This window comes from Gobio gobio (assembly GCF_949357685.1).
Source record: "Gobio gobio genome assembly, chromosome: 9".
Classification (NCBI taxonomy): domain Eukaryota; kingdom Metazoa; phylum Chordata; class Actinopteri; order Cypriniformes; family Gobionidae; genus Gobio; species Gobio gobio.
In genome coordinates this window covers 38,626,375-38,639,174 of record NC_137115.1, presented here as the reverse complement: position 1 = coordinate 38,639,174, position 12,800 = coordinate 38,626,375, and the positions used below count along the sequence as shown (strand labels likewise).

Sequence of the window (12,800 nt, the reverse complement as noted above, 5' to 3'; positions counted from 1 at the left end):
TATGTTCATGAACAACTTATTTATTGAATGATTTTATTTATTCTCATGTTTATTTCTTTAAACATGCGAATTAGAAAAATATCCGTGGCCTAGAATGTAAATGTCAAGTCGTGTTTAAGCAAACGATAAACAGTAATCTGCATATTTAACAGTGATGCAAGCTGGGAAGTAGATCTCAGCATCTATCAAAGTTACAGTTTAATGTTAATTACACTTTATCTAACCAAAGGACTGAACTTCAGAAGAAAAATCCAGAAGATGTGCCAAATTATGGGGGAAACAAAATGTCAAGTTTTCATTCTGAGAATTACATTTATGAATTTGGCAGGACCAAACGAAGTGTTTAAATGTTCAATTTAATGAATTTTACAGACACTACGTTTATCAGTCAAGACAAACTGCAAACATATAACGTCCAGATATTTGATGAGAAATGTAGAATTCTGTCACACATTGTCAATACTCAGTGTTAAACAGTATTCCGGCATAACATCAGAACGTCTTTGTGCGCACATTTTAATATTTCACAGAAAGCAGGAAGCCAGCTCCTAGATTTTGCATATCCACATAAAACATACAGAGTAAAACACCTTAATAAGTGGTTCATAACAGTGTGGTTTCTTCTGCATTATATATGTGTAAAAATACAAACTAAACCAAACACTCAAAAGAAACACTGCTGGTTTGATCTCCATGTTGTCTTCTTTTTTTCCTTCCTCACTGTCCCTCATCCTCCTCAGGTTCTCGGAGGCCTTGGCTGTGCATGGTCTTCCCTGTCATTTCCATCATGGCCTGTACTTCAAGATCTGCATCCAGTATGCTTTTCTTCTTCTCATCCTGAATGTCAACATCAGAAACAAACATTTCAATATCAAAAACGCAAACCCCCCAAAAAAACTACAAAATTCAACATTAAATGACAGACCTGTTCCTGTTCTTCAGGCAGCTGCCCAACGCCCCACACCTCCACGGTGTCCAGTTTGAAGTCCTCGTCTCCTGAGAGCTGGGGACTGCCATATGTGGTGCACTGTGGTCGAGCCCTGCTGTGGCCATGTCCAAAATCGAAGTCTAACCACAAGCCGAAATAGCCATGCTGACCACCCATACCCTAAAAAAATGAGGTAACTATGTAGTTTTGCTTTGCTTCATGGTGTTTGTAAAGCCTTGAACACTGTTTAACAGTAATCTCACCAAGCCATTCGGCATGGTCTGCTGGCCCTGGTTCAAGTACATGTAATGACTGTTATAGCCTGTGCAGGTGAACAGTCGCATGTAGGGAGAAACGGAGAAGAGGAAGCACCTTGAATCGCCTAGAGCAAAAAGAAGAAAAAACATTGATTGTAATGTATAAAAGGTGTGTTCACTCCATGTCGGAACTACATAATTACGAGATTTTCAATTGTAAGCGATCATGTCCCCGTAGAATTCGTAATTATAATTTTGTAATCAGACTTATTATATAGAACCTTAAATGGTTCCCATCATGGGACCATTTTATTTTGTTTTAATATATATAGTTTTAATCAAACGTAAGCACGTGTAGAAATGTTTTTTTTAGCAAGCCTGTAACCACCTGGATCATAGATGGGAAAGACCATTTACTGCCAAAACAGGAAATGTATTAAGGAAATATATGTTTTAAAACTTTTTAACAGTTATTGAGGTTGAGCCAAACATGTAGGTCTAGTTCGCGATAGAAGGATTTTGAAATAATCTCTGATATTTAACGAACAATCCGATTGACATCGGTGGTCCTAGAGGCAAAGTTGCTGAGAATAAGGAGTTCTACCATATGATATGAATGTTGTGGGCATGTGCGAAAAATCGTGTGATATACAATCCTTTACACACGTGAAAAACACGATGGCTGGTGGCTCCTGGAGGCTGAATTCTTTAAAAAATGTTACAGGCCTCTAGGGCCGTAAGTCAAACAAACCCAGTAAGTTTCGTTCCAATTGGCGTTCGTTAACCTGGTCTAACAGCCGCTCGAACTTCACTGGCCGACGTCGGCTGTGTTTTTCGAGATACACGAATGTCCTCGTAGACACTCATTGCACCTTGGACAAAGACACCGCATGCCAGTTTTCAAGTCAATCGGACTGAAATTATCTCTTTCCGCTCAAAAGGGATAGCCGTTTTAGTAAAAGTGTCGAACATTTTGGCGTCCCGTTGCGGACGTGAATCGAAATTGACTTTTTGTATAATTATTGACAATCAGACTCCAGAGAATCTTTCTGGACTGTTTTCTTCCAACCAGGCGAAAAATCTAGTGTTAGTTCGCTAAAGTAGGTTTTTCGAAAAAAAGTTTGTTTGTTGGATTCCAACTATATAAGACACCTGAGCCTGCGACAAACGGTTTAGGAGTTATGAGCCATTTTGTACTTTTGATCGCTGTAGCGCCACCACCAGGTCAATTGGGGTGAGCCTTGGTGACATTGTAGACGGGGTGGGTACTACCATTCCACAAAGTTTCAAGTCTCTACAATTTACAGTTTAGTCTGCCCGATCCACTTATGGGAGAATGCTAATCCTTGGAGATTCGTGAAACCAAAGATCGCCCGTTAGATCTACACAAGATTAATTATATCTCATGTTTAACAACTACAGAGACATCAGAGCCAGCGGCAAACGCCAGAAGGACTAGCCGAGGTAAGGCTGCTCTTCGCCGGAGTTAACGAGCGCTGAGCGCCGCTGATCGACTGGATCTCACAACTACGAAAACGGCAGATACAATTTTCCAATAGGCGATCTCTTTATAAATAAACCACAGATTTGAGCTTTAAACAAGTACATTCTCGCCTGAAAAAGTCTTAAAACTACATTGTGTTACACAACAACAGTAGTATTTTTAAATTACGCAGGGTTTCTCATCCGCTATTGACTTGCCATTAGTTTATCACCACGTGACAGCAGCAAGCAGGCTCCTGATTGGTTAACGTAACGCAAATTGACGCTAAAGTTCAGATTTTTCTACTCGGGCGTCAATGCGAATTCGCTTCAAAAAGCATGAATGCACAAAACGCACCACTCGCGCGTATCGCGCAAGACGCTCAATTTGCGTGAACTGGATGCACGAGTGAGGCGAAATCGTGTCTACCGCGCCACGCTAAACGCGTCTATTGCGCCGCAGGACCTCCAGACGTTCATCAACGGGCCTTTACATTGACTTAACATGGAAATCACTCGCTCCAGACGCTCTATTTGCGTTTGGTGTGAGCGCAGCATAACAATTACAAAAGGGTTTCAGCGCTACACATTTGAACCCCTAAATAGCGATGTTTAAGCAGGCTCTGTTTGAAAATATGTAATTTTCCCACAGAATTTGGCTACTTTTACACTTTATTATAAGAGTGTACCACGTGATCTATGTACTACCTGACTGCTGCAGAGTCATTTTGGCGGCGATAGTGTTGCCATAGAAACAAATAATTACAAGTCCGAGGACATGAACGGCTCCGACCCCAGGTTATCATCTCATAATTACGCAGCATAGCATTACACTGTATATGGTTTCTTCTTTCCGAACTCACCCTGGAACTGAGGTTTGACCTCCCAGCTTTGAGATGCAAAGCCTCCAAAGATATGGCCTTTAGTGTCTTTTGCCAATATGACAGTGGGACCCCGACTTTTGCAGTTACCCACCAATCGGGTGAAGCTTTCCCCGTGTATGTTTGTGGAAAATAACAACATCCAGGGGGCACTGTGTCCCGCAGGCAGCAGAGGAGACAGGAACATCAGAAGAGGTAGATTCAAGAGACATCGGAGGTCACTCCAGGGAGCGTACCGACACGAGGGCAACAAAGTTGGGGGAGGACGAGAGGGCAACCCAACTCCTAGCCCCTCACCAATCAGGAGCTCCAAAAACATGGCCATTGCTGGGATCCGGAAAAGCCAGTCTTCCAGACATGGAATGTCACATGTGTTTTGATCTATTGAAGCGATAAGGACTAATTATATTAAATAATTATTTTGCTGTGCACTGTATCTGTTAGTTACAGTGTTGTTATTATAAAAGTGACATTTTTTTTTTTTTTTAAAAAGCTAAAAAGAAATATAAAAAACAAGGTAACACTTTACAATATGGTCCCATTAGTTAATGTTAGTTAATAAAAATACAGCTGTTCATTGTTAGTTCATGTTAGCTCAGGTCCATTAAATAATGCTAAGAGATACAACTTTTGAGATGAATAAATGGATTAATAAAAAGATTAATAAATGCTGTAGTGTAGGATTATTTTTCACTGTTAGTCCGTGTTAACTATTGTAGATAACTAATGTTAACAAATGGAATTATTGCAAAGTGTTAAGCAAAAACAAAAGCAATTAAAAATGACAAAAGCACAAATTATAAAATATAAAAGTTAATTCTAAATATTAATAAATACTGTAATAGTATATAAATAATACTAAAATAACCTCTTATTTAAATTATTCGCATTCACATTAATAGAAAAAAATACACTTTATACATTTTCATTTGGATTTAATCTAAAACAGCATTTACTGTGATATAGATACAAACCTGAATATTTTAGTTCAGAGGTCAAATGTTCTGCCAGCAGTTTAACCCCTTGATGGCCATCAGCCATGCGCTCTGGTTGCCAACCTCGCAGATGCCCCCTGTGGGCTAGAGTCTGAACTGTCGCTGAAACCAGGTCTTCCACAAACTATTTCATAAACATTAAATAACCGCAATAAGGTTAGCAAACTAAAAGTGGTTTATCTTATATTTTCAGGCCTATATTTAACAGCGTTAATGAAATCAAATTTGGTTACTGAAATTAAGCCAAAATAAACAAAATTACTATTATAACTATTTAATAACTATTAGCTAAAAAACATAAAAATAAAATAAATTGGAAATGCGCCTTGCCAACTAAATGAAATAAAAAGAAAAGTTTATGTACTAAATTACTAAAATTAATTAAACTATATAGATATTTTCTATATATAACATAAAAAATACATCAATATGGAAAACTAATAAAAATGACAAAAACACATTACAAATTAACTAAAACAAACAAAAATTAAAGTGAAAACTGAAAATATACAAATAAAATTCAAATATGAATAAATACTATAATAGTATATACAGTTGAGGTCAGAATGATTAGCCCCCTTGGTAAATATGATCATAGATGGCTATAAAAATAAATCTGCATTGCTTATCCTTTTGATCTTTCATTAAAAAAATTCACAAAAATCTAACCTTTCATTGAAGTAAAAGAATTAAAGGGTGTCACATTATTTCACAAAAACACAGACACAATTATTGGCACCCCTAGAATTTTTTTTATCTGTAAAATATCTCTGTATATTCCCATTAATACTTACATTTTTAGCACACCTGGGGGGTATTCCAAAAAGCAGGTTATATGACACATAACTGGTATGTTTAAGAGTAAGTTAGCGGATAACCTTAACTTTCAGTTCCAAAAAGCAGAGCAGGTTATGTTCCGGGGTTAGTTTGCTTAAGAGGTATTCAGATGTGTGTTATATCATTAATATAGTTATATTAATATAACCAAATTTGCTATATAGTTAGTTATATAATATACAATATTATATATTAATTCTAAAGCAATTTTAACAAGGTCATGCTTAAATGTTAATTCAATTCAAATATATTTATTATTTATTTTATTGTCATCTCACACATGGATCTGCATTCAATTATTTGCATCAAACAAACAATTTACTCCTTATTCTCAGTGAATAAAGATTACTTATTAAACAAAGAGATTTAAAAAAGTATTGCACAACCACCAAATAGCGATGTGCACTATGTTTATGTAAATCGCCATTAAACAAAAGAAGAAGAGGAAGTAGAAAGGCGCGTTTTTTTCTTTAGCGTCTGTTTCCATGGTGAATCATCGATTCGTTGCTCTGTTGAGAATGTCTTGTGTGTTAACAGGGAACATACTCGGAGTTTTCTGAACTTACTCCTGGACTAGTTTTTGGAACCAGCATACCTCGACTAAGCAAGGTTTTGGTTAATCAACCGAGAGTTCAAGGTATAGGTGGCGGTAAGTTAACCTTGCTTTCTGGAATACCCCCCAGGGTGACTAGGAACATAATATTGTCTAGCTATGACTTCACAGGAGTATGAATATTAGAAAACACAAGGCCAAATTCCCTTAATCATCCATCACAATGAGTAAAACCAAAGAATATAGTTCTGCAGCAAAAGATTGTTGAGTGTCACAAAAAAGAAAGTGGCTGTAAGAAAATAGCTAAAGCATTGAAAATCCCCATTTCCATCATCAGGGCAATAATTAATAACTAAAGATGTTACAAATCTGCCTGGAAGAGGGCGTGTGTCTATATTGTCCTAATGGTCAAAGTCTCTCCGAGGATCACAGATGGAGAATTGCAGAGATTAGATATTAGAGATTAGTCTTGGGGTCAGAAAGACTAAAGAAAATGATCAACCAACCCCTACATCATCACATGACTGGGACTTCAAAAGGGACTGATATGGTCAGATGAAACAAAAACAAAAAAAGAGCTTTTTAGCAGCAAACCCGCCAGATGGGTTTGGTGCAAAAAGGGATAAAAAGTACCCCATGTCCACGGTTAAATATACTGCTGGATCTTTAATGTTGTGGGCCTATTTTTTTGTTGGAGGTCCTGGATATCTTGTTCAGATACATGCTATCATGAATTCTAGCACAAATACCAACAGATAAAAAAGACGGCCTCTGCTAGAAATCCTATAATGGGCTGTAATTTTATTTTCCATCAGGACAACAATCCAAAACAAACATCAAAACCAACACAAAAATGTGTCACTGAGCACAAAATGAAGTTTCTCCCATGGCCGTCCCAGTTCCCTGACCTGAACCCTATAGAAAATGAGTGGGGTGAACTGAAGAGAAGAAGCACCAACATGGATCTGGGAATCTGAAGGATCTAGAGCAGGGGTGTCCAACCCTGGTCCTGGAGAGCTACCACCCTGCAGATTTTAGCTCCAACCTCAATCAAACACACCTGAACCAGCTAATCATGGTGTTCAGGGTGATAGATAATTACAGACAGGTGTGTTGGAGCAGGGTTGGAACTGAAATCTGCTGGACGGTAGCTCTCCAGGAGCAGGGTTGGACACCACTGATCTAGAGAGATTATGTATGAAGGATGGTCTCTGATCTCTTGTCAGGTGTTCTCCAAACTCATCAGGCATTAGAAGACTCAGAGTGGTTATCTTGGCAAAAGGAGGTTGAAAAAGTATTGAATAAAAAGGTGCCAATAATTATGTTCAATGTGTTTTGGAGAAAAAACTTTATTTAATAAAGAGATTTTCCCCCAAATTTTCAATTATTTTACTTCAATGAAAGGTTAGAATTTTGTGAATTTTATAAGTAAAAGATCAAAAGGATTAACAATGCAGATGTATTTTTATAGGCTTCTTTGTTCATATTTACCCAGGGGGCCAATAATTCTGTCCACAACTGTAACACATAACACCGAAACACTAAAACATAATTTTGGTGATACTTACACCTCTGATCTGCTCAGCTGTGGTAGCAGTAGCCTTTGCACTCTCTGCCATTGCCAATACCAAAGGTGCACGTTCCTCCGCAGTTCCTCTAAGAATATCTGCCAGGAAAATAACCAACTGCTCGCGACTTACCCCATCACCAGGGGGCAGTGGCACTTCTGGATCAATGCTGTGTATGCCATGGAATACTCTATTTATCATTGATTCTGAGGCCATCTTTCCCATTGTCATCTGAAACAAATAAAAATAAAAAGTTTTTTTTAATATTCTTAATTTGTCATTATTTATTTTAATATATTCTGTTTCCATTTTAGTCAAAGTTATATTAATATAGTATGTAGTATATATATATATATATATATATATATATATATATATATATATATATATATATATATATATATATATATATATATATATATATATATATATATATATATATATATATATATATATTAGTAAGTACATCAAGTTAAAATAAATGAAAATGAGAAATGTTGTCTTTGCATTGTTGGCAACTAGCTAAAAATTTAAATAAGTTTAGGTATATCTTATTTTATTTCAGTTAACATTTATTTTATTTTAAGTACGAAAATATTTTAGTTAACAATAATAACAGGGTTTGTGATGTTTATCACACCAGGACACAAAATAATTAAAGGGATAGTTCATCCAAAAGTGAAACCTCTGTCGTCTTTCTGTAATGAATTTCTTTCTTCTGCTGGACACAAAAGAATACATTTTGAAGAATATCGGTTAACCAAACATTTGATGGACCCCATTGACTTCCATAGTACGGACATTCTTCAAAATATATTATTTTGTGTTCAGCAGAAGAAAGAAATTCTTACAGGTTTGTTCAACTTGAGGGTGAGCAAATGATGACAGAATTATGTACACACACACACACACACACACACACACACACACACACACACACACACACACACACACACACACACACACACACACACACACACACACACACAATTAAAATAAAATTAATTAAATAATAAATAAATACAAATTCTTAGTATAATAGATCTAGTTTTAATGCTTATGTTACAGCTGCTCACCTTACCTTCAGCGTGTCTATGGATAAACCCTTCCCCGTTTTTCCAGACGTGGCAGAGGAGCCAGTTCCATGAAGTCGGTCAAATGTCCCCTTTATAACGGGTCTTTCATCCGGACAAAAACGAGCCAGTCGTTTCTGCGCTATAACACTGTCGGTGTTCCCCATCACCCTGGAGGGAAATGAATGAATGTACAATTAAACTAAGTAATTCATGGAATTTTGTCTGACTATATCATGGGCACAAATGCATTCATAAAATACATGCTTAGTTTCAGCTGTCGACAGAAACAAGTGCTCAAGGGAAACTCTGAAATACAGTGCAGACTTGTGTTCTGAAAAACTGAAGTGAGATTTCCAGACCTGATCAGCGGTTCAGTTTGACATTTCGACTCACGATGTAAACACATAAACACACACGAAAAACTATTTCCTGGTTCTCCTGCGCCAAATCACGCGCAGAGGACCAATGAATGGAGAGAAACTTCAAACCGCGCTGTGATTGGCTGGATCAGAGTTGCGTCATTCGCAGAGTGATACTGGCCTCCCTGGTGGCATATTAGTTGGAGTTTGTGTCAAACAAACATTTACCAGTACTAAAAAAACGCAAGAAGGTTTGATCGCGATGTAGCTACTTTTATCTTAGCTTTTTTAGATGAACATTTATTAACATTATTTACAATTAGGTACTGTATATTTACTTTCTGTTAATGACATATGGTGTCGGATTAAATGGAAAATACATAGTATTTTTAAGACCACACATAGGCTATATATATATATATATATATATATATATATATATATATATATATATATATATATATATATATATATATATATATATATATATATATATATATATATATATATATATATATATATATATATATATATATATATATATATATAATAAGATCAAACTAAACCAATGAATATATACGTTGACTATATATATATATATATATATATATATATAAGATCAAACTAAACCAATGAATATATACGTTGACTACAATAAATAAAACATTGATTAAAATAAATAAATGTAAACAATTAAAGTAATACATTTGATTTAATACATATTTTATTAATACATATGAATTAATACAATTTTAATATTAATTTTAAATTTAATAAATATGGTCTTTTTACATTAAAATGTATAGCTATAGGATGGGACACCAAGATGATGTCCATGGCATCTGAAAGATTAAAATTATTACATTGTCTCTCTGCTTATCTGAAGATAAAACAGCACATAAGATTGGCAAGTAGGTTAGTTAGATATATATATAAATATGGGTTATTATATCATATAATTAGTTTGACTTCATAATTAGCCTAGTTTTACAGGTTGGCTCAGCGAATTGTAGAGTGATGTAGTACTTCTTGTTGACCATAAGAGGTCAGACTAATACAGCAATTTAAAGCAGCAGCTTGGACTTTTTCGTCGTGCTTTACAGATCTTTCTCAACAGGCGATGAAAAACGCCTTTTAAGGGCATGAGATTCGAGATCTGGGCGTGATGCTCGCTGACGCTCTGACGTTCAGCAGTTTAACCAGAAGTTTTAAAAGAAGCCGTTTAAGGACATTTCCGTAACTGAGAGTGCTAGTAAAAAAAAGAGAGAAATGGAAATAGTCAAATCAGATGAGCTGCAGGGAGGGATAGTCAATTCGACGTGACGGAAACAGAAAGACACACTTTCCTATGTAATGAATGAATGGCAAAACCTCACGGCAGATAAAAACGAATGTACTGCGCATGCGCATCAACCATCCGCCCAGCATGGAGGCTTATTGAACACTGTGCTAGCTGCTCAGGGCTGAGATTCTCTACTTCTGTGTGTGTATCTGTATTCTTTACTTCTCTCGAGTCTAAGCACATACACACATTTGTTGCATTACCATGTATATAACCTTTTATTAACTTCTATTGTTTTTATGCTGAGCTATTTCCCTTATTCCTTCCAGACCTCTCATATCACTTCTTAATTTTTATCAAGGCATCATTTAGTATGCTTATTACGCCATATTTTTGTGACTGGTCCCCACAATGTAGATGATTTTAGTTTTCACTGTTCTTTCGGGGACATCTCGTCTCCACAATGAAGCCAAAACTGACCCCCACACACACAAACACTATATAGGCCTAATTATAGGAGTAATTTTCATGAATTGATATTTATTACATCTTAAACTTAAATCTAACCATCAAATCTGTTCACAATATTAGATTTAAAGCATGACTTGATTTAAAGTCACCATGAAGTCGAAATGGAATATTGCCGTATTTATTATAAATGTTTTATCCGTGCACATTATTATAATTATTTTAATCAATTTGCCCTTGTAGTTGCAGTGACATCTTTTCTCTAATGGCATGTTTATAGGCGTGAAGGTGGGACGACAACCTGTCACTCACATGAGATCACAGCAATATAACCACAAGTCATTTTTGCATTGGCATTTATAGTAAATGTACCAAAACTGGTCATATATTTACCCTATGAGAGTAATCTATCTTCGAGTAATCTTGAAATAGTCAAGGTTTGTACATATTACATATATGCGTAAAGGTCATAGTACATGTGAACAATAGGTTTTTACAACCTAATTGTGCATTGTCACTGTAATGAGCAGGTGTAAACCTCCACAATGCCGCTATGGAGCTGCAGACCAACCTGCTCTCAGCATGTGCATGCAATGCATAGGCCCGGCTTTTTTCACTTTTGCTGTTCCTGTGAAAGTCTTGTGCCCACATAGAATCGAATGTGAAAGCATACAGAACAAGGTTAACTAATTTAATTCATGAAGCAAACTACTGTGCCACTGAGTTATTTATGTGCTGCAATATTTGAATATGCTGCAGCTGTAGGCCTATACAATTTGGTTTCCTTTATAGCCTATCATGATTCCCTATAGAAATCACACCACCCTTTTAACGAGTATATGTGCGAAGATCACATATCCCATATATTTCCATATGTCTTTTTATATATATATTTTTCATATCTTGGTATTGTATAACCATAAATTTGCTTATAATATTGTGTTAGTATTTTACTATTTAATTAATTGTACAATATATAATCATTTTAAATAATCATATAAACGATAGCAAATGTTGCATAATACAACTATTTCATTGAAAGGTCATATTCTGTAGCTCTGTGTATCATGTTTCTAACAGGCAGACTTAAAGTGAAACAGTGGAAATGTTTCTCTGGCGGTATAGGCTAACCATAGTCACTGTCTGTGGCACCTCCAATCTGCAAGTTGAGGCACGAGGTTTCTCTCTTTCTTTTTGATTGCTTCTTCTTTCTCCTTCCTTTATCTGCCACTGTCGTTCTACATCCCTATATGGTAAAAGCCTGTAGCACACTCAGTATACAGGAAATGTCGAAAACCTTAGCACCCACGCTCATAGAAGTGCATGCAAACACTGTTCTTTCTCTGTGGTGCTCATTTGTGTTTGTGCTTAACCAGATTACTGTTATCAACACCACACATTGTTTAATAAGGAACTAACAATTCTCTCAAAAGTCTTGGCTTCTTTCTTGCTATTGTTTATTTTTCTATCTATCCTGCCCTCATTTGCATATCATGGACAGTCACCAGTGTCATGAGTGCAACCAATTTTTTAAGAGTGCATTCAAGGGTTACTGATGCATGGCACTGGTATCTGGTTAAGAATGTGTTTAGACTATCCCACTACTATGTCCTTTACTATCCCATAACTCATTTTGTTTTGCATAGCTAAATAGAATACTTTGACATTTATTTATTCTTATGCACCACCTTAAAATATAATTGAACTCCATGAAATATGAGGTCAAATTGGATATTTTATTATAAGGGGTGTACTTGAGATATGTTAATTAGATTATACTTAAACTAATTTGTTTGAGACTATAAAAGCTGACATTTTCTTTTGATCTTTGCGCTTGACCTTTCATCACATTGTGTGTGTCCCTGCATTGGTTTGTAAGAAGTGGGTCTAATCAATAACTGAATAACTTTGTTATCCAGCTCATTGACCCATATACTAAAGAGCTATAGCCCAATTAAATAGACATTTCTAGTCGGCTAACAGTTCATGGAGATTGATAGATTTGTTTTTGAATAATTCAATTGAGCCAGATTTAAACAGGATTTCTGGTAAGGCTACTTCCTGTTTCATTACTGAAAAATGATGTTGGTTCCTGGTTAATGTTTATAGTTGCA

General features: G+C 35.9%; 1 protein-coding gene across 2 annotated transcripts; it reads right to left on the bottom strand.

Moving 5' to 3' along the window:
- Positions 1–25: 25 nt before the first annotated feature.
- Positions 26–9,041, bottom strand: meak7 (MTOR associated protein, eak-7 homolog). 2 transcript variants are annotated; one of them, XM_079825179.1, is made up of 8 exons: positions 8,937–9,041; positions 8,583–8,745; positions 7,502–7,732; positions 4,523–4,667; positions 3,531–3,929; positions 1,192–1,310; positions 926–1,108; positions 26–837 (listed from the first exon to the last, which is right to left on the bottom strand). In XM_079825179.1, exons 1-8 carry the CDS (start codon positions 8,981–8,983, stop codon positions 718–720), a joined length of 1,407 nt encoding a protein of 468 aa, XP_079681305.1. In that variant the 5' UTR covers positions 8,984–9,041; the 3' UTR covers positions 26–717. The 2 variants fall into 2 exon arrangements, with proteins under 2 accessions (XP_079681305.1, XP_079681306.1); XM_079825180.1 differs by lacking the exon at positions 3,531–3,929 and having other exon boundaries at positions 117–837; positions 8,937–9,021.
- Positions 9,042–12,800: the final 3,759 nt, after the last annotated feature.

Bases quoted from the DNA above. Each gene is read 5' to 3' on its own strand.
- meak7 (XM_079825179.1), bottom strand. From the start codon at position 8,983: ATGTGTTTACATCGTGAGTCGAAATGTCAAACTGAACCGCTGATCAG. The intron at 4,668-7,501 runs GTAAGTATCACC...TTTATGAAATAG, and splicing joins CAGCTGAGCAGATCAGAGGT to TTTGTGGAAGACCTGGTTTC. The intron at 1,109-1,191 runs GTGAGATTACTG...TCATTTTTTTAG, and splicing joins AGACCATGCCGAATGGCTTG to GGTATGGGTGGTCAGCATGG.